Here is a 26,493-nt window from a genome sequence, read left to right on the forward strand (position 1 = left end):
TACGCCCGATCCACATATAACGTTTTTAATTGTAAAGTTGTTTCCCGTCTTTCGCTACCTTATCTGGAATGCGGTTCCATTTATTTAAGTAAAACGTCTTCAAACGAAGCTTCGCACAGGTTGCAGTTCATAACAAAGCTGATATGCACGAAAGGAGAGAGATTGGGCGTTCTGCACTAAAACAGTAAGGGTAAGAAAATCTAGCTACATTAATCGTTTGATGATCTGTGAGCGTTAGACTGTTTGAAAAGAGGGGCAGCAGACTCTCTGTGTTTTATATTTGGAGTTATTGTTAAAAAACTTTCTCAAATTTTAACAGCCTGGATAAATTTGTCGCAGTAGCGGTACCCATGATAAAATGAAATGCCCTAATGGGGGCGCGAATAATGCATTATACACTATTAGGCAGGAAAAGGGTGGATGCAGCTGGCAAAGGATAGGGTTAATTGGAGAGACATGGGAGAGGCCTTTGCCCTGCAGTGGGTGTAGTAAGGCTGATGAAGATGATGACACCATTAGGCTCGCAACAACGGAAGGAAGTAACGGTGGTGATCCAACGTTTCAGTGAGAAACTTTAACTTCTGAAATATCATTTTTAGGTTATCCTCTCATTCTAGATTCTATGAGAAATAAACATCGAGTACCTTAGCCTGAATTTCTTAAGAAGTTATGTTTAATCGCATTGCGTTTGCCCTTTGAATAAAAAAAAATCACCTTTGTGTTTTCACTGCTTTTTTAATGGTTGTTATTCGTCCAGGCAACAAGCTTTCTAACACACTCTTTGGTTTCTTTAGTAAATCAGTTTCAAAATGTGATGCGATAAAAATACTGGTCCAGAGGGCAAAACGCAAGTCTAGAACGACAGAACTGTGTGCTCCGCAGCTCCCCAAGCCGCTGCGACTAGAAAGCCAAAAAATTACGAGAGGATCATGTTAGAATAAGTGCACAAGTCTGCATCCAGACCAATTTTAAACAGATGTTATCACTTGATACCAGCCTGAAACACGCCCACAACGTGTTCTGGACAAGCGCTTTGCCCTCTGTACCTCTGTTTTTTTTTCATTGTGCGTGAGCCAGTGTGCGGCTCAATGCAAGAGGAATACTTGAGTTGGTTGAAGACAAGCGCTGGTTGTTTTGAGAGGTGGCATGTAAGAGGCAGGGCTACTACGCTCCCAGTGTCCAGATTTCCAGCCGCCAGCTCAAAGCAACCAGCTTACTACGTTGATTAAAGTTTGTAATGCGAAATTCCCAAACACATTCCTTCTCAGCACCTCCACCAGATGTCACAAAGTGGTGACATCGACGTGGCCAACGAGAGAGTGAGGTGGGGTTAAACTCTTTACTGGGTGGACTTGCTCCAACAACAAACTGAACAGCTCGCGTGCTCGATGTGCACAAATGTGCTCGGCGGTCATCGATCAGAATGCATGCCGCTCTCAACGGTGCTCCATTTAAAGATTGCAAGGAACCATGAATATAAGGCGCCAAAGCAACTGCAGCAATCTGGAATCATGTGGAAGCACTTGCGCGTCTCTGCTATCATTCCAGGTAAGTATGGCCGCATCTCACGTCACAAGCAAAACGACAAACCCGATGACGGGGCCTTTGAATACGAGAAAACAAACATTACAAAGGTTTGAGGCAATATGAATGTTTTGGGGTGCAATTCAGGACACTCTGTGGTAATAAAGCAGTTTGCGAGAATGTCTTCAAAATAAATTATGCAACAAAAGCTGTATCTCACCGGTGCTAAGCTATGGGGCAGAAACATAAAAGCTGATAAAAAGAGCTCAACGTAAACTGATGGCCGTGCAACAAGCTATGGAATGGAGCAATACTGGTGTAACATTAAGAGACGCCAAAACAGAAAACAGGCTGAGGAAAAAAACTCGACAGAGTGATTCATTAGTCGAAATTGTCGAGAAATGTGCATCGGCATGTTCTGCAACGCGAAGATGGTTCCTGAAAAGGACACAGAGGAGAACTCACACCAATTGTTTCTACGCGAAAAAAATTTATTCTTTGCCTCTTTTCGTTAACGATGACGTTTTCTGGCAGTGGAAGACACATTTACGGGTAAAAAGATTGAATTCCGATCATTTCTCGCTACTCTTTTCATACTCGTAACGTTTGCATAGAAAAGTACCTTTTCCACTTTTGAAGGGTTCGAACCCGACCGCGGCGGCTGCGTTTTTATGGAGGCAAAACGCTAAGGCGCCCGTGTGCTGTACGATGTCAGTACACGTTAAAGATCCCCTGGTGGTCGAAATTATTCCGGAGCCCTCTGCTACGGCACCTCTCTCTTCCTTTCTTCTTTCACATCCTCCTTTATCCCTTCTCTTACGGCACGGTTCAGGTGTCCAACGATATATGAGACAGATACTGCGCCATTTCGTTTCCTCAAAAACCAATTATTATTATTGTTATCACTTTTGAAGTGAATAACGATGTAACCTAAGCCTAGCCTGTGAGAGCGTGCATAAAATGCGTTGTTAACGCACCTAGCTTTTTTGCGAAATCGACCGGTGATGGCAGATTTGCATTTCGTCTTTTGGTCTCCGCTAGCCTGTAAAAACTTCGTTTCCTGCGAATGCGTTCTGTTTGCGATTAGAAAAGGGGACCGTTCTTAAAGAATCTGACATGCATTTGCCCTCAATGTCCCTTTAAAGTAGTGGAATGGGTTGCAAGGGAGAGCAAGTCAAGCAGGAAACATCAGAGAACGTTGAGGGACAAACTCAAGTAGTTTGCGGAGATACGGTAGCTGCGCATATGGTGCAGGACATTGTAATTACAAAGATGCAGGAGGAGTGCTAATCTTGCAGAGTTCATAGTTACGTTCATGATTGCGAGCGTTGGTGAGCACCCGCTTTGTGCATTCTTGTGCTTAACCCATTTACAGAGAAAACATGTCTACAGTGCACAAGCGATGAGCACCATGAGGGGCTACAATGAAGGCTATGGAACGAGCGATGTACAAACGCATCATAACTGGCAATTTAATAAAAAAGTGCCCATCTCCTTTTGCCAGTTTTTACGATACGCTGTGCACTAAAAAAAATGCCTGTGCATCTTAAGCGAATTTCAAATTTCACATGATTTATAGAACTGTTTAGAATCTTTATCGCAACAATATTTTGCAGTGATGAGTTATCTCGGGAAATTTTGTACACCTCTCCATTTTCTCAAAACAACATGTCCAACATTTATTTTGTCCGAAAAAACTTCTATCAGTACCTCAATATGAACATGACTTCATGTCTCACAGTATCATGAATATCTTCACCTGTACCTTGGAACAATTTAAGTTAGTAACATTACGCTCTAATATGTTCATAAATATCATCGAACGATAGCGAAGCACCTGCAAAAGCTGCTATTTGAATTCCCGCACCTTTAAGTCTCCCAGCGTTTAGTAGGTGCTCGTTTGAACGCAAGAACGTCTCCGGCGTCCAGAATTGAATGAATGAGCTATACTTTCATGAAAATCCGCCCTTCTTTCCTGTATACAGTGGTTGATAATCGTTTTAGAACACTGAAACCGCCCGTGAAGACCTTGTTCATGCACACTCATTTGCGCGTTTTTCGAGGCAGTAAATTTTACTGCTATTGTGCATGTTGGGCTTTCAGTCACTTTGTATACTTGAAGAGTCGAGCTCAGCTTGTTCGCCTCTAATTTACACAATGAATGTTTTCTGCAGAAACGAACCCTATGACCAAAGAACAGCTTAGGCGTTGAGAAACACTGTGTAAATATTCAAGAGCGGAATATATAAAAAGTTCGCGAGCCTGTATCGAAATGAACGTGAAAAGCAAAAGAATCACGCGTAGGAAGCAGAAGTGACACGTTGCCTAAAACGTTTCCCACAACTAAAATATTCAATTTACAAGATACTTTTTCTCACCTCGTCTAGAACGACAAGAACGACGATGTTCCGGTTGCAAAGCATACCTATGAAGTCCACCCAACTCCTTCTTTCACAAAACTCTGAATTTTGAAATTAAACTAGTTTTCCGAGTTCGAGCCCTATCAACCCTTATAGTGCAACACACACACAAAGTGAAGGATAAGCACACCTTTAGAGCATTGTAAAACATGAAAAATAAGTTTTTTATAATCAATAACACAGAACTTTGACAAGTCACGAGATCTCACTCGAAAGAGGGGTTTCAGATTAGGCTGTCTAGCGTATGACAGGTTTAAATAAATTGCAACTCACAATGCAGAATTAGCGCATAATTTCTAAATAGGTTCTATACGCGCTTTCCGCATCATACCCGACAATTGTGGGCCAAAGCATTTTTGAACGGGAAAAAGTTTGAGTGCAAATTTTTCATATACTTTAAGTATTCACTATAACAATCGATATATCCGCAGATAACCCGTCGGCACACAAATTTTTTTCTATTAACGTTTTTGCTATCGTGAAAAAGTCCCACATTAGTTTTCTATGGCAGCCTTAAATGCTCGATGCTAGGGATGAAAAAACTATAAAGGAAACATTTTGCGAAATGTCCGAAAAATAGACCACTGCCTTCAAAATTTCTATCCCTGTACCTTACAGTTTTCCGATATTCAATTTTTTTATCTAGGAATTCTCTTTTTTACTTCATTTTGTGAAAATGCGGGATAATTTATATTGCCGCGAATATTTGCAGTGTTTGTTCTTTTTTCAAATCTGCCGCCACAAGATGATGCCATTTGGTCTCTGTTCCGCACCAGCGACGTTTCAGCGAGTAATGGATACAGTGCTGGCAGGCCTGAAGTGGCAAATTTTTCTGGTATATTTAGATGACGTCGTTGTCTTCGCCTCGAACTTTGAAGAGCACCTCAAACGACTTCGAACAGTACTGGACGCATTCAAGTCGTCTGGCCTAACCTTAAAAGCAGAGAAATGCCACTTTGCCTACGAAGAGCTGCTGTTTCTAGGCGACATCGTTAGCAAAGAGGGAGTACGCCCAGACCCGCAGAAAACAGCTGCTATTGAACAGTTTCCACCGCCGGCCGACAAGAAAGCAGTGCGCAGATTTCTCGGGCTGTGCGCATACTACCGACGATTTGTGAAAAACTTTTCGCGCATCGCCGAGCCCCTGACCCAACTGACGAAGTAACACGTGCCGTTTAAATGGGAATCGCCGCAAGCAGAAGCCTTCAAGGAACTTCAGCGTCGTTTACAGTCCCCACCGATCCTAGCGCATTTTGATGAAAACGCCGATACTGAAGTTCATACCGACGCAAGAAGCGTGGGACTGGGCGCGTCCTTGTTTAAAAAAGTGACAAGCTGGAGAAAGTCATCGCACACGCTAGCCGTTCCCTTTTCAAAGCCGAGGCTAACTATTCGACAACTGAGAAGGAGTGCCTTGCCATCATCTGGGCTACGTCGAAATTCCGCCCCTACCTCTACGGACGACCGTTCAAGGTGGTCAGCGACCACCACGCGCTCTGCTGGCTTGCCAATTTGAAGGACCCCTCTGGCCGACTCGCTCGATGGAGTCTGCGACTCCAGGAGTTTGACGTCACCGTCGTTTACAAGTCCGGACGCAAGCACTCTGACGCCGACTGCCTCTCAAGAGCCCCTGTAGATACACCACCGCAGGACGACGATGAGGACGCCTTCCTGGGACCCATCAGCCCCAGCTCTTTTGCTCAGCAGCAACGCTCGGACCCCGACCTAAAAAGCCTCATCGTGTACCTGGAAGGCAAGGTTTCTCCACCCCCCGCTTCATTCAAGCGAGGACTCTCTTCCTTCTGTGTACAGAATGAGGTCCTTGTGAAGAAGAACTTTACAGCGAGCAAAACAGCCTACCTCCTTGTTGTACCTGCTTGTCTCCGCGAAGAAGTTCTACAGGCTTCACACGACGAGCCGACAGCTGGACATCTCGGGTTTACTCGCACCCTCCGCCGCATTCAAGACAAGTATTATTGGCCCCGACTGTCTGCTGATAATGTCGCACAATATGTGAAAACCTGCCGAGATTGTCAGCGACGAAAGACCCCTCCCACATCACTAGCAGGATTTCTGAACGCCATTGAACCTCCCCAAGGCCCTTTCAGCAGATCTGCATAGACTTGCTTGGCCCTTTTCCAACGTCAACATCTGTAAATAAGTGGATCATCATAGCGACCGACTACCTGACCCGCTACGCCGAGGCGAAAGCCCTACCGAACCGAACAGCAGCAGAAGTCGCCAAATTGTTCGTGGAGTGCATTCTTCTTCGACACGGCGCCCCCGATGTGCTCATCACTGACAGAGGAACAGCATTCACGGCCGAAATAATGCAAGCCATCCTGCGTTACAGCCAAACCAGCCACCGGAGGACAACTGCATACCATCCGCAGACCAACGGACTGACCGAGCGCCTGAACAAAACCATCCTCGATATGCTCGCCATGTATGTCGATGCCGAAAAAAAAATCGTGGGATGTCATCCTGCTTTACGTCGTCTTCGCCTACAACACCGCAGTGCAGGAGACCACCCAGGTGACGCCTTTTAGGCTCGTCCATGGCAGGGAGGCCACGACCACGCTAGACGCCATGCTGCCCAACGTTACAGAAGAAGAGAACGTGGACGTTGCCGCCTATCTTCAACGCGCAGAAGAAGCTCGAAGGCTTGCCCGATTACGGATCAAAGGTCAGCAGTGGTCCGATGCCAGACGCTACAACCTACGAAGGCGCAACGCGGAATACAAGCCAGGAGTCCAAGTCTGTTTGTGGACGCCCATTCGCCGCCGTGGTTTGAGTGAAAACCTTTTGCGCCGCTATTTCTGCCCTTACAAGGTTCTTCGTCGGCTAGGAGAACTGGATTATGAAGTCATCCCTGACGCAATGACTGCATCCCAGCGACGCCGCGTACGACCAGAAGTTGTCCATGTAGTCCATCTGAAGCAGTATTATGAGCGCTAAAGGCCGCTGCATTTCCATGCTCTATTTTCGCAAGATCCGGTTTTTTTTTCTTTTACTAGTCGCATTATTTGTTTTAATGCATCGGGTCGATGCTTCTTTGAGAGGGGAGTAATGCCGCGAATATATGCAGTGTTTGTTCTTTTTTCAAATCTGCCGCCACACAACTTTATGTTTGCGACGCAAGACGCGACTAGATTTATCTCGATTGATCGCAGCCAGGCAGATCTGATTCTACGTTGTTCCGGAATGTTCTAGTAACTTTGCGCTCTTTATCTCGAAAGTTCGCTATCAGCTGTAAATTGAGCACGGCCGACAGCGGCCGGCATTTTCTGTTCGACGACCGCCGAGCACGCTTGTCGCTTCGCCCCCGCCGAGTGATTCAGTCCATTTTGGGTACAAGTCAGCCCAATAAACAGTTCTTTTAGAAGACCCTTTCGTCCGTCTTCATCGCTGCTTCGACTGCCGTCACCACTACGTGACAATATTGCAACACAAAAAGTGCAGTGCTAAACACACAAAATGGTAAAAATAGTACTGATCTCTGGAAATCGGGGCGTACAACAATATGGTGCACTGTTATCGCAAGTCGTTCATGGTGTTTAGAACAAATTAAATATCTCTGTTAAGTGAAAGGCGGCGCATAAACACGGTTGTGTCGTAGTTTTTTGCTGCGCGCTTTCGTTGTATGCGGAAAATGATTATTGTCTGTGGACTTATATAGACATAGAAGTAAATATATTCTAAATCAGCATCAGTCTTCCCTATTTCAAACCCAAAGTACCCGGGATGCAGCGTTCCAGCGCTGTACATAGGTATGGGCCCAGTATGGCGATGTAGACTGAGAGAAAAAAAAAATGAGGCCTGCAATAAAATATAAGAACCGTAATATAGTTGGCATAGACAAGAAACCTTGAAAAAAGTTGTTATCGGAGGATCCGAACCAAGCAGCCTCTTAGTACCAGCCCAACACACCACCCACTCGGTCATAACTACTTTCTTTTCATAATCAAAACAAATTTGTTTACAGACCGTACAACAGCACTGATAACATACAACTGGCCAAAACTTGTTACTTTTCCATGGCTCCTATGCCTGCGTATTTCACGGCCCTGGGCTCATATCATTGTCAAGAATCTGAGGCCACCCCAACATCGATTCCCGCTGAAGGAGAGCTGAAGTGCATGCTGGGGTCTCGGGACCTGCCACTGATGTTCCTGATTTTTGTATGGGAGCTTATCATAATGGCAAATTTCACAGCGGTTGTGTTCGGTCGCACGCTGATTTTTGCTACACACGAAGCTCCGGAGCAAATCATCATTTCAAAATACTCCACGTAGCTTCGCAATCGGCCCATGCTGCAGTGAGGACCATGTTGTACTTTTAGCTATGATTTCTAGAAATGTGAACGCATCAGGAAGCGTTGGACGGTTTGCCAAATTGGCATGTAACGCAAACAAGAAAGAGAGCAAAACAATGAAGTGTCCAGAAAATGGGGCAGACAGGCGCTGGGTGCTATCTTTGTTTTTACACTGGCTCTCACGTTATATAGAGAGACCCCCTCCGTAACGAGGGCTGTCTTGGTATAGAACAATTAAAATTATTCCTGACGTAAAGTAAAGAACGGACGTTTTTCGGATCATCCTCCTCCAATAGAGCGAAGTCGAGATAAACCCTAACTTCTTGCAGAGTTCTAACGATACGCAATCCCTGTAAGTGTGGACACGACAATTAAGGAGCCCCGGAATCGCGCCTAAATGCTATCCATGCAACTATCGCTCTTCTAATACAACGTCGTCTAAAGCTGACCGCGTGTACGAAGCTGTACATTTCCTGCACGTTTTGCGTCCCCAAATGACAGTCATAAAAAAGCATAGAGCTAAACCTTCATCGTTTCTAGACTGGCCTCGCATAAAATCGAAAGCTTGCAAGTAATGTTTATCTGAGTGCCGTGTTGGTTTGAATCTTGGCTACGTATACAGTGCCTTTAGGAATGAAAGAGAGACATGAAGATCTAAACAAGGAGCCTTTTTTGACTGGAAAGCTTTGATGCTGTAATGGGCGCATCTGTGACCATTCCCTTTAGCACAGTGCATAGGTGCATTGACGTAACCCCACATTGCCTAGAACGCTAAATTTACCGAAATTGGAAAACGTGTCGTGAATAGCAGCCAACATAGGGAAAAATCGTAAGCACTTGCAAATCTGTTTTCTCTAAAGAGTGGAGTGGTAAAGATTACAAAGGGACGTTTTCAACATATAAATGCTTGTGATTCAAATGTGCATCATAAATTCTCCTTTCTTCTGAAGTTTTTTTCCAACTAGAGAAGAGCGAGGTATAAGCATGATCTAAGAACAAAAAACTTCCTGCCCTTAGGAGGACCGTAAGCAATAAATCTCCACTGCGTGTAGAAAAGCGTTTATATACCCGGTCTTCTTTTCGGGACTGTCTCCATCATCGTCACCATGATGGACCTGTTGCTGATCCTATTGGGTGCTCTTGCAATTGCCTGTTCTGCAGAAGACCAGGGTCTGCAAGCTGAATGGAAGGACTTCAAAGCAAAATATGGTTCGTATTGTATTTCGCACAAAGTAATTCTTTTTTTTTATTTGGCACGCTACGGCATTGCCGAAGTCTTGAAGATTAACTGAACTAAATGCAATTTACTGCTGGCAAAATGCAACTCTCTTTGAAGCTCTGCGGGAAAATATGAAAACTTTGCCGGGGCTTGGTGCTAATACACACTTCTTCAACTAGACACGAAATATATGCTAAATGTCACTTGTGAGTCAGTTCTCAGCGAGCACTAGTAAAAACTCTTGTCATCTCGCCAACAAGTATGCAAAATGATAGGAGAATGTCATTATACCCAACCATTACGGACAAAAGTATTTTTGAGCGGAAAACCGCTTATGAACGCAATTTTTCATATAATGTAAGATTTCACTGTAACCATCACTATATCCTGAGATCACCCGGCGGCAGTTTTGTACTTTTTTCTATTAACGTTTTTGGCATCGTGAAAAGCGTTCCCCATTGGCTCTCTATGGGAGTCTAATTGTTTGATGCGATCGATAGCAACACTTTAAAAGAAAGATTTTGCTAAATATCAGAAGAATGTACTATTACCGACAATAGTTTCATAACAGTATCTTACAATTTTTGAATTTTCAAAATATTTGTCCGAGAATATTGGAGATGAAAAGGAAAAGGTTCTGTGAGCACAAGTGCGAAACGGGGAGGATGTTTGTATAGGTAAACCCCATTATAACGCGAAAATAAAATGTTTTCAGTGTAATCAAGTCATTTCTACGTCAGCACGCCCAAACAAAATTTCCTTGTAGGAAATAAATTGGCTAAAAATTTTCAGTTCCGAACTACTTTAATAGGGTGCAGTTAAGCGAACAGATATTTCCGCTCACCCCTCAACCAGGACGACAATACAAATCTGCTGCTGAAGAAGAAGAGAAATATAAAATATTTGCCGCCAACATGAAGTATATTCAAGACCACAACGTAAAGTTCACAAACGGTCAAACCACCTTTAAACTCGGAATAAACAAGTTCGCAGACATGGTGAGTAAATCCCAGATTATTTATCCAACAGTTCTTTAACCTGTTGACGGAAAGCAAAACAGTTAATTTGTAAATAGGCAAGATTATTTGATGCTAACAGTTTCAGGAGCCTATTGTGCACTGCCTCAGTTACAAGCTTTGCACACGCATTATGTGGGTGGTTATACGCGGATCATTTTTATTAATAAAGATTTTTACTTTAAGAAGTGTGAGAGATGCGTCAGTTCTCTTTCTGCAGTTGGATTGTAGAGAAAAGAAAACATTATGTGCTCATTTAGCTTAATAATTATTTCATGAAAAAGCTGAAAATGAAATAGAAAAATTGCAGTGTGCCAGCACGAAGATCCTCACTCACCGATTTCGCCCTTGTCTGTCAGTCTGCTCCCCGACCCCCTCAAAGTAGAGCACCCGCCTCAGGTTCGGGAAGCGGGCAGTATAGGCGGGCAACCTAAGTTGTAGATGGGTAACCTAGATGACATGACCTCGTGACGTCGTCATTATCAGGGCTGTGGCGAATCTCAGCACCACTGCGCCAGGAGCAGAATGAGGACTCCAAGTGATCCATGAATGTAATGTAGAGCATAAGTACTACCGCGTATGAGGGCTTTAACCCATTAAAACTATTGCTTCATACCCTTAATGCTTCATACCTTGACGTCCCCTCGATTTCAGCGCTAGCACTAAGAACCCCACAAACCGATTTCGTCGACCATTGTCTAAAGCGTGCGTGACCTTGCAACCCGCGCCTCGAACCAAAAGTGAAATCGATGTGAAAACTGAACCGAAACCTCGAACCGATGTGGAAACTCGCATTTGGCCTATCCACGCTTTATCTCCCATTTTTAATTTTTTTTAAGCACGAGAATCTATTGCTAACTTTAAGGGCCGTCAACGTTGAAGGTCTGCAAGATTGTGAATATTCTGTATCGAAAATGTAGTTCGAAATATATAACGTGAAAATTAAAAATTTCAAAGCCTTTTGAGTTTATGTTCCTGTTTTGCATACATATAAAATGCTGTCGCTGTGTGTAGTATCGGCGCTGAAATCGCGTTAACGACTTCTACGACATAAAATACACAAACTGCCTCTGTATGTTCTGCATCAAAAATGCGAGAGACACCATTTCATAAAAGCGCAAAGTGCAAAAACAACTCAACGAGCTTTTAAATGTGTATTCATTTACGTTCGTATCTTGGACTACATTGGCGATAAATAAAATAAGAAATTGGGTGCTCCGTTGGTATCGATGGCCTTTCATTTTGCTCGCAGTATAATCTTACCGCCTAAAGCCAAAAACAAAAATGACGATTAGGTAATTTTAATTTAAATAGACGTCTGATTATTGACCTCTATCACGGACTTAATGTCGGCCTTGCTGTTAACCAAAGCTGCACACACAGCAAGGACATATCCCTCATTTTTCTTAGAATAAAATTTTGGTCGTTACAAAAAAACCACTCAGTTAAGCATTTGTAAAAAAAACTACAATTCTTAGCGTTTATCGTTCATTGACTATATTTTCCGTTTTTAACAGTCATTGCAAACCCTAAAATCTTCACCTGTAGCAATATCAACCTAAGAACAAAGAGAGACCGTCGTGCTGTGTGTTTGCTGCACGTTGGAAGCATCACGCAACGTTGCTGAGATCTGGCATGCGGACAATACGTCGAATAAATTCATTCAGCATAAGTGGCGTATTGTGAAGAAAGTTATTACCTACAGTCACTCCACCATGGATATGTGTGCAATGTTATACAAAAATAATCTTGAGTGATGACCTCTTTATCTGGTTGGAAGGGACAGGTTTCTCCGAATTTTGTCGGTAAGTTGATAAATAACAACAGAATATAATAAAGAAGCTTTTTATTCTAAATTCGTTAGCTATCCCCCCCGGTAATGAGAAGAAGACACGGGAAACCGAAAGTTGATTATGCGTCTTACAAAGTAAAAAGATAACGGAATAAGTTTCAAAAGTACGCTTTTACCTCACGGTTTAAGACATTACATATGATTATCGTTAGAAAAAAAAGAACACTGTTACCCGAAGCGCGTTAATTTACGCTAGCATCGCTGTCGTCACCGCTCATTACAATTTCACCGTTTCTTTCATGTGCCGATGAACATTAATGTGAGATGAAGAGACGATCGAATGTCTTCAGAGGGTTTTTCTTGTGCTGCATCTGCCCAAGCAGCACAGGCAATCGTCTCGATATTGGATTTAAGTACATTGGCAAAGGCTGGTCCTACAAAAAAAAACAGTGTGAAACCATCCTTTTCTAATGCGGGGCCAGTTACCTGCGCTGCTTGGGTGGTTGCTTGTAAAAACCCGATGGAGGTTTGAAGTGTATTAGGCGCCAATTGTGTCACACAGCGGTTCTCATTCTTCGCAGTCGCACAGAGAGTTCGTTAAGAAGATGACTTGCTTCCGCGGAAACCGAACCGGAAGTGGTGGATCCGCCTACCTGCCTCCGGCTAACTTGAATTACAGCCACCTGCCACACACGGTCGACTGGCGTACAGAGGGCGCCGTGACTCCCGTCAAAGACCAGGACGGCTGTGGTGCCTGCTGGGCCTTCAGCGCCGTAAGTTTGCACTCGTCACAATGCGAAACTGCCACTGTTCAGCCCTCCAGCATTCTGATGTTTACCAATCGGTTTTATGAGGACTGTGTAGCGTAATCTCCTGTCTTCTTTGCTGGTGATGCTATGATAATGCTAATAACTGTAATTGTACTACAGAGAACTATAACTACGAAGAAAACCTTTGTTCTAGAGGAAGAAGGAACTCACATCTGTAGACCCTCCCCCCCACCCCACCCCTCCTTGATCTGTAGCTACGAGATAGTTTCAGAGTCTACACGCGTCATAACAACTAGGCCTGACAGAATGGGTGCTGTCCTGACCATGGGTACACGTAACCTCGAATGCATTTGGATCCGCGGTATTACCTCCTGCCAGTGTTGAGCGTGTCAAGTTACTATGGGGATCCCTTGCGATATATACAAATTGCCTTTGCTTTGCATAAGTTTACATGCAAGCGAATCAGCACTATTTATAGCATTTTTTTAAACGTGACATGCCTGTCGGAGAACAATTTTGTCAATATTAATTATAATCCATCTCCTGCGCCCATTAGAATTAGAAGTTGCCCTTTTGAAACTTTTTCCAGCCGGCACTCTGTACTGTGTGTAATAAATTCACCAGGAGAGTTTTATCCACATTAGTCATGTGCTGGAAACTGATCTAAACTTTTGATTGTTAGCTGCATTGCAAGTCTGTCTATTTCACAACACAGACTGGATCTCTGGAGGGTCAGTATTTTCGCAAGACTAGAAACCTCGTGCCGCTTAGTGAGCAAAACCTGGTCGACTGCTCCAGCGAATACCACAACTCCGGTTGCAGTGGAGGACGCGCGGACAATGCTTTTGATTACATTAAGGCCAACGGTGGCATTGACACCGAAGAAAGCTACCCATACGTAGCCCAGGTAAGTTCACATCGCCATTGCAGTCGCCCCTCGGGTGAATCAAATGCACAATACAGCAAAATTGTGTAGCTTTGACTTCCACTAGGAGAGCGAACGGTCTTTCATGGGCATTAATTTATTTATTTATTTATTTATTTATTTATTTATTTATTTATTTATTTAAGATACCATCAGGACACAGATGTACGTTACAGAGTGGAGGGGCGGATACATATACAAAGTAAAGTTAGCACATGAAGAAAACAATAAAACAAAAGAAAATAGAACAACAAGGTTCAAAATATAATTTCTAAGGCGGCATTGATGTCAAAAATATAATAAAAATGTAACAAGGAACACAGTACACAATGAAGATAGACAAATGAAAAAATGGTTTAACACTATGCAAGAAAGAAGCTTTGCAATGCGGTTTTAAAGTTTTCTCCTCCAGTTATACTTGTTAGTGATGCGGATAGGTTATTCCAATCACTATAAGTCCTGGGAAGAAACGAGTTAGAATGGGCAACCGTGTTTGAGTGTGGAATGTCGATCACGTATGGGGATCTTCATACGTGAATCGATGAGATTCGTGTAAGTTATGCTATTGAGTCAACGGCTGTTAAATGATGTCGGAGTTGCACCGTTTCAATCACATGAGAACAGACAGTGTCAGCGCTTAGAACTCTTACTGACATTTTATGCGTTAGGAAACAAGTCTGTTTCCAGCTAGGTAGAAGAGTAACGTTTTAGAAACTAGCCACGAATCATTCCATTAGCACATTTTATTTTGCCAGTTGGTGAGCGTTTGCGGTTTTGCATTTCACCTTAACCGAAGTCAGATAACAGTGACGGGACTAAAACCCTAAATTCTTGCTCCGCAGCAGAACGCTGCGTCCGCTTGCTTATCACGTATGATGCTTCTTTAGCATCGCTTGACTAGAAGTTCTTGGCAAGAGAAACACAGAGGTGACAGTGCTTTCCTGCGTTTCGTGCTCTTAACACCCAAACTGCTCCGCAAGTCTGGCTTTATTTCTCCGCAAACATTTGGCGTGTAGGACCAAGACTGCTCCTTCAAACAAGAGGACGTGGGTGCGACTTGCACAGGGTACATGGGCCTTGAGGCCGGTTCCGAGGATGCCCTGAAGTATGCTGTTGCTACGGTTGGTCCCGTTTCTGTTGCAATTGATGCGAGATCTGAGAGCTTCAAGCACTACACAGGAGGTAAAACCTTTTTCTTGTCATTTGTGGAAAATAATGCGCGCACATGTTTCCTTTTAGGGATACACGGACACAAAATTTCACATGCAAAAATATGATATGAAATATTTTCATAGGAGTAAGGAGATGCTTTCAAGCAAGTTCCAGTCGCAGGCATTGATTGTAACATTATTTATATGATTCTGAATGTGCTCCCAGGAGCCACTCGGCGTTTCTACGCGCATCAAGTGACGTGAAGGATTTCTTGCCCTAATTATTGTGACCTCACCAAATCCACTAGTGAACAACCAGCGCTTGTCCATGACGCCGACGTAATCAAGAATGTGTTAGTCCGGGCTGGCCTTTAGGCCATGACGTCATTGTGCACTTCAGCGCTGACACCGACTGGGATTGAAGCAAACTGTGCAAAGCCGTTTGTGAATAATTATTCTTGCTGGTCCCTGGTGTTGTGATCTGAATTTCATATTTACTAGACACGTAGGTCTCTTTCTAGGGAAAAGAAAGGACAACCAAAAAAATAAAACTACGCAACATTATGCTCCCTTCATTGTAGGGCAGCATACAGATTTAGATAGGCTCGTGGCCAGTACAAACGCTTTTTTTTCATGTTGACAGCGAGCCCAGCTTATCCATAACACTCTTCATTAAGGAGAAAAATGGCTGTGGCTTAACTGTGGCTACGCCTGCATATACAAGCGAAAGCTTTATTATGCTGCGGTTAAGCTTGGTTAATCAGAGTTGCAAGAGTATTGTTGATCACAGTTGTGAGAGTATTGTTAACATAGAGTTAGACACAGTCGTTCAGCTGTGGTATCCCTCATTATATTCGCTCCTTTATTGCTACGAAGACTGCCCGTTGGTCGGTCAAGTAGTTTCGTCGGCTGGATGATCAGACTGCCTGGTACCGAGAGTACTGCGAGCGTGCACTGCACGCAGACCCCTCGGCGTCCTCACCCATGACGTGGGTGCTCGCACGCCCCGGCTACTATACCCTGGGGCGCCGGCTCGCTCTTCCTCAGTCTCTGACGGTAGCTTCGCACGCTTGGCATTCGAGACCCTCTGCACTGAAGCAGCTCGCCGGGCGATATCCGCGGGGTGGTCAGACGCCGCTTTCCGATGACAGCGCAAAGCCTCCTGCTCCCGCGCAACGCTCAGAGAACACGGCCCGGCCTCGCTCTCATGGGTGGGCAGCCTAACATCGACAAGGCCAGCGCGCGCGCGGCGAGCGCATGCGCCAATCTGCGGAGAGCGCATGCGCCAAGCCGGCGGCGGCTGCGCAGCTCTGGTCAAATGAAGATCAAACTGCAGCGCACGGCGAAATCGGCGCCGCTAGGCCAGTAAAGCTTTCGCATTAAAAAATTTGCGAACGATCACGCTTCTCTGTTATGGCATTTTTGAGCGCGGCTACTGCGGTGCTCCAACAGTAGGCGACCGCATACGGAGCAAGCAGCGCCGAACGGAGGTGGCTGTGGATATCTACTTGGGCAGCGCGCACAGCCTTCTGCGCCGATGAGCCTCGCCGCGGGCGAGTGGCAAGCGCGCTTACGGAGCGCGCTACTCTGGCGCCATCTCTGAGGAGCGATGGATACCTTACCGGGCACGTCATCGGCAAGCAGTCGACGGCGAGTGCTACTCCTCTGTTCGCTTCACGCAGCGAACCTTTCCCTCCTTCTTCGCTTTCCTTGCCCCGCTGTCTTGGCAGTCGCCATCTTCCCTCCCCCACATCGCTCGGCGTTAAAGGGACACTGAGGAGAACTCTATCATTTCTTTTTGTTAGCAAAATCTGATAGTTCGGCATTTCATGACTTTGTTGCCGCTTGTCCGGGCGCGAAAGATGCATTTATTTCAAAGAAATTTGGATTCGAAGATGAAAAAGTTTTTCCCGCCCCTCTGATTCAAACTCAGGGAACTCTTATGACGCCACGGCAACATTTATGACGTCTCAGAACGGAGTGACGTGATACATGACGTAAACGCAGAATCCGTGATTTCAGACGGCTAGCGGTGCGGTGCGCAACCTTCCTTTGCCAGCCTCAGAGATTCGTGGGCCATGAAGTAAGGAACATTCCTCCAAGGTGGCGCCTCTTGTCCTAGGAAGTCATCACGCTTGTACTTGCGAGATTGGCCTGGGGCGGCGACACCTGTATTTTGGTTCTTGCTATTTTCTACATTACAAGAGCTTTGTTTTCAGTAAGAGCGGCGTTTTTGCGATCAGGAGCTGCTATTCTATCGATACAAGTCAATCTATCTATCTATCTATCTATCTATCTATCTATCTATCTATCTATCTATCTATCTATCTATCTATCTATCTATCTATCTATCTATCTATCTATCTATCTATCTATCTATCTATCTATCTATCTATCTATCTATCTATCTATCTATCTATCTATCTATCTATCTATCTATCTATCTATCTATCTATCTATCTATTAGTCATCTGTAAGTGAAATTTTGGGCCCCTAACGACGATCGTATTACGTTTACAGGATTCAAAGAAAATGTCATTTCTCAGTAACAGAACGGCAGAGATAGCAGTGGGAGAGTTTAAATCAGACTCTATCTCACTTGGAGGTAAAGGAACGCCACAGGGCTCAGTCCTGCTCAGTCCTGTCACCCTTACTTTTTAATCTCTCACTAATTAAAATTCCTTCTAAATTAGCAGCCATCCCGGGGCTGCAACACACATTCTACGCAGATGATATCACTTTATGGACCACAACTGGCAGCGATGGTCAGATAGAGGATACCCTGCAACAAGCTGTAGACATAATAAAAGACCTGGCGGGTAAAGCAGGGCTAACCTGCTCGCCCTCCAAGTCCGAATTATTTCTAATCAGATACAAACCAAGGGGTCCTCGAGCAAAAAATTACAAACCTCCGCCTCCACTGAAAATCTGGGTGGAAGGGCTCCCTGTAAAGGAAGTTCAAACTATAAGAATCCTAGGACTCTTCCTTCAGTCGAACCGGAAGAACAAGGAAACACTACAAAAACTCCAGACAACCGTCAATCTGACGGTAAGACTAATTAGACGAATTGCAAGCAAAAGGAAGGGAGTGAGGGAGACAGAACTTTGCAAAATAGTACAAGCATTTGTAATAAGCAGGCTTGTCTACGCACTCCCATACTTAAAATTAGACAGTAGTGAAAAAGCCAAAGTAGAGTCTATGATTAGAACAGCATACAAGGTAGCATTAGGGCTACCGAACTGTACCTCCACCGAAAGGTTTCGGGGCTTGGGAGTACACAACACCTTAGACGAGCTTACAGAGGCACTTAACAATGCAGAGAGGCCGGCTTTCCCGCACCAAAGCAGGAATAACCATACTTGATCGTTTAGGACTAGGCATACAGTTGCCACCCCAAGATACCAAAACACAGATACCTAAACGCATCGCTAAGGTAATAAGTGTTAAGCCACTAGCTAAGAATATGCATCCTGCTCACCACGAGGGGAGAAGAAGGGCTAGGGCAAAAGCTCTACACAACATATACAACCAAGATGAACATGCAGTATATGTAGATGCCGCAGAATATCCCCAGAAACAAGCGTTCGCACTAACTGTGGTGGATACGCAAGGTAAACTGATAGTCTCCGGCACTACCATAACGAAATCCTCGGAAACGGCAGAAGAGGCTACAATCGCCCTTGCTATCATTAACACAGAAACTACTACCATACTCAGCGACTCTAAATTTGCCATACGCAATTATGCGAGGGGCAGAATTTCTCAGCCAGCAATGAGCATATTGGGTCAAACCAAAGACTTAGACAGAATTATTGAATTGATATGGGACCCGGCTCACACGGGGAACCCTGGTAACGAAGCGGCACACATAACAGCTCGAGGATTCGTCAGCCGAGCAGGGGACCCTGTCGTTGCTGAGAGTTTTTCGAAGGACGGCCTATCATCTTTTCACGATATTACTAGTCATTTTAAACTTGAAAGGAGGATATTCCCTCCTCCAGACAAAGCCTTTAATAAGGAGCAGGAGACCAATTGGAGGCGCTCCAGACGCGATCCTTCATGACGCCTTACCTGTTTTCAAAATTCTACCCCGGTGAATACGACCCTGCATGTACATTATGTGGTGATTTAGCCACTTATGATCACCTATTGTGGAAATGTAAAGAGGAGCCGCCCCCGAAATCTCTAATACAGGTTCCTACTCTCGAGCAGTGGGAGGCCGTGTTGGTCAGCTCAGACTTGGGAGTTCAAACCCGGGTCATTGAATGGGCTACCCAGGTCGCTGTCAGCCGTGGACCTAGCACGGATCGTCTGCATTCTGCCTTTTCTGACCAATTAAATTTTTTCCAATCCAATTCTCCTCATGATCTCCTGTCTTCTTCCTTCTCTAATCACCCTGATGTTTCCCCTTGCACGACGGTTAAAGGGAAATTGTATATCTCCAACAGCACGCTGCACAAGGGAGAAATCTCATAGCAATGTTTTTTGTTTATGTTGCCACTACACATGCGATTATGGTTGTCGCACAACGGTCAGTTGAGGAAAAAGAACATATGGGAGGCACATCAGTAATCAATGTCGATCAGGGAGTGTGTTGATTCCGTAAGCTTAAGATAGCAGCATAAAATGCAACTAAAATGATTTTTTTGTGCTCCCAGCAGCTGGAATTGCAGCGTAGTGTTAGGTACCGTCTGAACACTACGGATAAAATATCAAAATCCACAGTTTTGTTTGTTTATATTGTCTTCACACCCAGCAGAGCCTGAGCATTATAGCTGGGGAATAGGTAAAATGATCATTTGATGAGCGATAAGATAAAATCACATGAAAAAAGAGAGAGAGGACAAATGAGCAATGCATCAAGACCAGTGAAACGGAAAAGGAAAGAACTGTAAGAACAAGGGCACATTCAGTCTACAATAATTGGTTTTCAAAAAAAAGTACGATCACAAATCATTGATTAGCCCTAAATGGACTTGATTAACGGTCACAACGTCAACCGGCTACTGATTCCATTCAGAAATTCTACGAGGAAAGAATGAGCACTTGATGCAGCTCATATTATAGATTATTTAACGTATTTTAAAATTGTGCTCTTTTCTGTTTGAAATATATTGAGGTGCTTTGGGGCATTCTTGGTTTTTGCTCATCAATGCGTGTTGATTTTATGTATATTAGTGCGGAGGTTTGAGCTTCTGTTTGTGACGCCTTTTATGTAGCGGTTTTACAGTTTAAAGTTACTGCGTGCTTAAATCGCAGGTGTGTACGATGAACCTGAGTGCACTACGACGTATCTGACCCACGCTGTTCTAGTGGTGGGCTACGGTTCGAAGGACGGCGAGAAGTACTGGCTGGTCAAAAACAGGTAAAACCACTGTAGAACTTTACTTGTGGCTAAAGAAAAAAGTGTAGCGCAAATTCTTTATTTCATTTCGCCACCTGCGGCTTCCAAAAATACCAAAACTTTCCACCTCATCCTTTCTCTAGTCTACGCAATTAAATTGCGGAATTCGGTGCAACGAATTTATGATATCAGGATGTGGCCACGTCACACGTGTCTTCCAGAAATATTGACTGCTAGGGAAAAAAAAAAGATACAAGCACATTAACCTAGCTGGCATCATAAAAACGCTTTTTTGATGCGTTAGTCATGGACTGGGAGCTAACATCGCAGGAATATTATGAAACGTATTTGTCATTTTTTTATTATTGTGTGAAAGCCTGTTCTTTAGGTAAGCATGTAAAAAACTTACTAAAACTCTAAGATATGCGAATCAAGCATGCCGTAGAAAGGCAGTCATTAAGACTGTCACTAACTAAAATGGCCGGTAAGCACTTGTGAACCTCTGTCCACATTTATGCTGTTCATAGAGCGAAAGCACCTCCACAGCGCAGCCAGTTTGGCGACAGCATAGATGAAAGCAGTCGCGGCTTCTTTCTTGTCTCCGTTGTCGGCTTTGAGTGCTTCTGCCCACCACATTGTCGAAATGAAAAAAAGCCGCTTCGGCGGCTGACTGCTGTTATGCTTCTCTTTGTGTTGCGTGCTGCCAGGCTCGGCCTTATTTTGGCCACAAAATCTGTGATCGGATAAGATTTTTAGCTACACAAGAACGTACTTAAAGAAATAAATTCAAAAAATAAAACAGCAGAAGAACCCTACGCAAGTTTTTTTCATGGGGAGAATTTTCAGGGTATTTTCTGGCAAATTCGAGGAACCAGGAATGAGTCTACTATAGAATTAGTGGCACTTAAAACAAGTAAACCGAATTCAAACAAACAGAAATAAAAAAACCGTGCTTCAATTTATCTTTCTTTCTCGGATGAAGAGAAAGGCAAGGGAATACTTGAGCGCGTAAAGTGCACTTATCATGCATGCGAAAGTTCTCGGGACGAGTAAGAAGCAAGGGCAAGGTTGTCAACTGGTTATCTGCCTGGCTGACGGCCTACCAATAGTGAACAAGATGACTATTACCAGAGTTAGTATGGTGGAACTGTAGAGCCCTGCGCAACTTTTAAGCAGAGGCGGATTGCGCGGCCAGGTAATGCAATCTTAAGACATGAAACGAACTTCCGACGAATAAGCGGCGGCCATCGTAGAGTGGCGTTTGCATGGCCACCGCATTTCTGGAGTTCCCAAATTAACGCGTGGCGTAAGACGAATCTGGAAGTGGCGGCTCGCGCGAGCCCATATCAGCACAGAAAGTTCGCTCGTTTTGCGGTTTGTCTGCATGCATCGTCAGCCTTTCACAAGGAACAAGTATGTCATAGCATTCACGATACGCAGTTAGTACAGCATGGGATCCTAATTGTTGCGAATATAAACAAAATGTACTTCTGTGAAAACAAAAAAAAAACTACTCTTGACTGCTTGAAACAACCGTGAAAAATGCGTCGAAGCCAAGGGCACTGACGGAAATCGCGGCGGAGCGGACGTTCAAAATATAGTATATCAACCTTTGCAACATGAAAATCCTTTACAAGCGTTACATATGCAGCTACGCAGTTGGGAAGAGTCAGCGTTTCTGCGCACTAACGTCGTTTTCTTTAGTGCATTTGGCACTTGTTGGTCGTACCGATGACACAACAGCCGCTTTATCGCTCCATATGGCTTTGCTTAACACATGCTGTGCGTCGCGCTGCCGGTGCTCTTGTTAACTTTGTTCCAAAAATTTATTCCATGTGCATTCTTGGGACTCGCACTGCTCTGTCCCCTTCGGTTTGCTTCCCCATGATGCGTCCTCTCTAGTTACCTTAGCTAACAAGAGATGGCGCCTGCGTCGCAGCGACACGGACGGCGTGATTGCTGCGCGCGCGGTAGAGACAGCTCTCTTTCTCTCTTCGGCTATGAGTGATGCCCAAAGGGCCAACATACGTCGGGACCAGTATCCGCCTCCCCAAAATATTCCATAGTACCAACCACCACCACCACCTTCGGCTCGGGAAATTGTCTCGTGCAGACGTTTTGGCGCGGCGTTTCTCTCCGCCAGCGGAGCGAGACCTACTGGCAACGTTTCCCGCGAGCTCGTCTCCTTCGTCCTCGGAGCTCTTCCCCTGCCCTGCCGTGGGCGAACATTCACTCCTAACCTTGGTAGTGAGTAGGACGACCTCGATTCCTTAGCGTATTTTGTTGCTAGCCGGCAATGTTAGGGTTGTAGCACTAAATGCCTTGTTTTCGTCAGACCGAGTGCCGTTTCTTTATTTCCTACAGAGCATGGCCAGCCGTGGTTGGCGTGCTCTCGGTAGCGCACGCGATCACGATGTGGCCTCCTAAATTTGGACCGTAAGCCGTGGTTAAGAGAAAACTTAATTATCCCCTTATTTGAACCCCACATGGACAGCCTTGACGAATAATCGCGTTGAGGCAGCCGCTTGAAGTTATAATGTGTAACAACTTAAATTATTCAAATTGACTTCCCTAACCTTCATGAAGACGCACTGACCTGTTGACCAAATATCTTTATCTTTTGTTTACAGCTGGGGTGAAGACTGGGGTCTGAACGGCTACGCCTTCATGTCTCGCGACAAGGACAACCAGTGCGGCATCGCCAGTTTTGCAGTGTACCCTCTCGTCTGAGCTATTCCTACTGCCGCTGGAAAGCATCAAGGCACGATGGTTACAAGTTAATAATGAATCAATGCATGGAAGCAAAACACCATCGGCATCACTTTTCAGTTCATGTCTCTATTGCATCGTAGTTATTGGGGAGACGATAGCGAATTTTGTAACAAATACACCGGGAAGATTCTTTTCGTGATAGGCGGTTCTTGATTCCAGAACATCGCGAAAAACACGCACGACATAATGATTTATTCAAACTTCCGCTTATAAAGGGACACAGTCAACTATAGCCCGGAGGCAAATTTGCATGCAGCTAAATGTTGCGGGCCTTACGGCAGTATTGAGGTTACACAAATTGCGAAATTCTCTCTGAGGCACTTAGCTCTTCGGCTACGTTTCTGTGAATGGTGTAAATAATTATGCAGGCATTTTCTGCGTTTCATGCGATTTATTCAAAAATGCGCTGTGCGCCTTGGTATCAGTCACCATGCAGAAGAGCAAATGTCTGAGCAACGCGGAATGCCTGCCGGAGAACTGTCGTTCTTTGGAGCAAACTGTGCTTCAGTACTCAAAAGTTACGAACAGATCACGAACTCTTTCATTATTTCTGCACGAGAAGAGGTTCCTAAAGCATTGGAGTTTAATTTTGCATCCTTTATGGACATTAATGTTTCCCGAGGTTAGCCTGAAGATGTTCATTTGAGAATTGCATGGATATCCTTTCGATGCTGTACATACCCTTTCGTACGTCCTGTCCTCCTAAGTAATATATGCTCTTTAGGGGGGACCGCAGCAATGACAACTATTTCATTCTTATATAATGAAACATTACCCAATTTCGCAAACATAGTTAACTGTTTTAGTTGATTTCAGAACTGCATTTTTTTTAGGTGAGCTGTTAAATTTGTTGACCAAACACAAATATTTTGCACCTTTTATTCCCGAATCAATACATATATAGGGCACAAGTGTGTTACGTCTGCATGTTCTCAAAGCCTTGTTGAGTGCTGTAAAGTTATTATTTTCATGTTCACGTGATTAATCATTCATAGCGGTTATAGTTACTCAAGCATGCATAATGACATAAAAACGTCCCTTACATAAATAATTACCGAACTAACGAGCCTCTAAATAAGACGCGAAGAATTTGTTATGCTCTTCAGCCTATGAAGATTCATGTGCAAACAACAGAATCATTCTACTGTCATTCCTTACAAAATGCCGAAGGGATGAGTGATTGCAATTACAGAAAAAGTGAAAGCTGAGAAAATTTATGTAAATGTTTATTTCTTCGGTATTGCTTATTGCGTGCGGCGAAATGCGTTTTCTCCGGAAGAGGGGTTGGTGGAAAAAAAAGAGAAAGCAAAGGGTAGCAGGGGTGGGACGCCGGCCGCCTGAGGCGATCATTATCGCTGATATCCATAATATTCATATCGCTGCGCTGGGTGCCCCCTTCAGTAACTTCATGCTACGCTTTCATATCGTATCACTGCTCTTGTAGCACAACACACGCGAAGCGATTATGCCGTGTACACTGAAAGTGCTCGAGAAAGGCCTGAGCCCGTGACTGTACGACAAGACGGAAGTTTGAAGAGCGCAGAGTTTGTGTTGTGCAGAGAGGTGACTGTGCGGTTCAACAATCACCGGTGGTGCGGTTCTTAAGCTAATTTCCTCGACTAAACCGAAAAAAAGATAAAAATTGCTTAGTAAAATTACAGTGAAATGGGATATTAGTTTAGCTGAATTTTGCATTTTTGCTAGGACCCCCACCCCCCCACCCCCATAGTATCAAATTTACGGTTGAATAGGCAGCAAAACATACTTTTTGTAATTTGCCATCTTTTTTTTATTGCTCTTAAGTTTAGTTTTCATGCAAACATTTTTGCCAACTAGAACATGCTATGGAGAGACCCTTAAAGCATTTATATTGATCTTGGATGCCGTTATAGTTTCCAAAAAGGATCAAAAATCATACTTCATACGCTAAAGCTTTATGTAAAACAGAAGAAACTTTGTACTTTATATTTATGAGTGATACAAAAAGCCAAATTGCATACGTTGTTTATAAAATATGGGACTAGAAAAAAGTTACAAGTAATTTTTTCTATTTTTTTACAGCGACCACGTTGTGGACTACTTGCAGAATTAAAGCGGCTGTCACATGACAGAAAAGTTCTTTCCCTGAGAGATATCAAGGGAAATTCCTTTTGACAGTTGAATAAAAAGCCACATTATTTCTGCAAAAAATAAGATGGAAATAAAGATGTGTTTTTGACAAAACGAAATGGCGCAGTAACTGTCTCACATATCTCGGTGGACACCCGAACAGCGCCGTAAGGAAGAGATAAAGGATGGGGTGAAAGAAGAAAGGAAGAAAGAGGCGCCGTAGTGGAGGTCTCCGAAAATAAGATAGGGCTGAGCAATAATTCTTGCGCGTTTGGCAAGGAATGAACCAAATTGGTTACATTTTTCGACAACCTGAGATAAAAAATTAAGTTTATTAAAATTAAGTTATAAATCTGTAAACCATATTTAGCCTTTTTTTCATAGCGGGACGGATGAAGGCCTGAGAGTCGCAAAAAAAGTAAATAAATTTAAAACTGTCACAAATTTGGTTATTTTATTTGAAGCGTTCCGTTTTATTGGACTCATAACATTAGAGTCGGCTGTTTACGTTCAGCATGATGATTAAATTTTTAAGTTCCTCAGTGCCGCTGCGGTAGTTTGCTGCCTAGTGCTCTTCATGGTTCTCCGCATATTTTGAGTCACACTGTGCAGGCTGCCTGAGTAGCTGCAAAACGAACGACTTTCGCCTACACATTCTTCATTCTCCGATCGTTGTCCAGATGCTGGCGGTAGCATGACCCTATCCCACTGATCATAAATGGTTGCTTTGGCATATAACATACGTTCTGAGAGTATGAACCGGAGCAGCAGCTCAGTATACATCGCGAAAATTCACCTGTTCACAAAGCTACCAACTTTCAGCACTCGGATGGAATCGGTGTATACTCCGTCAGCACGTGACGGAAACTTCGCTCTGGAATCAGGTGTGCTGCATTCGATAAACGCCAGTTGTGCCATTTCTGTCACCTCACTGAGAGAGAAAGAGATAAAGAGGGAGAGGTAAGGCAGGGTTGTTAACCAGAAGGTTGTTCTGTTTGGTTACGAGAAAGCATTTGACTCAGTGGAAACCACAGCAGTCATACAGGCATTGCGGAATCAGGATGTAGAAGACCCTTATATATATATATATATATATATATATATATATATATATATATATATATATATATATATA

General features: G+C 44.0%; 1 protein-coding gene across 1 annotated transcript; it reads left to right on the forward strand.

Annotated features, from left to right (window-relative positions):
• The first annotated feature begins 9,357 nt into the window (after nt 1-9,357).
• Nucleotides 9,358-23,402, forward strand: LOC144099232 (cathepsin L-like peptidase). The gene is made up of 7 exons (XM_077632383.1): nt 9,358-9,468; nt 10,334-10,476; nt 12,868-13,059; nt 13,772-13,963; nt 14,998-15,163; nt 20,393-20,498; nt 23,108-23,402. The coding sequence occupies exons 1-7, from the start codon at nt 9,366-9,368 to the stop codon at nt 23,205-23,207; spliced, it is 1,002 nt and encodes a 333-aa protein (XP_077488509.1). The 5' UTR covers nt 9,358-9,365; the 3' UTR covers nt 23,208-23,402.
• Nucleotides 23,403-26,493: the final 3,091 nt, after the last annotated feature.

This window comes from Amblyomma americanum, chromosome 7 (genome assembly GCF_052857255.1).
Source record: "Amblyomma americanum isolate KBUSLIRL-KWMA chromosome 7, ASM5285725v1, whole genome shotgun sequence".
Classification (NCBI taxonomy): domain Eukaryota; kingdom Metazoa; phylum Arthropoda; class Arachnida; order Ixodida; family Ixodidae; genus Amblyomma; species Amblyomma americanum.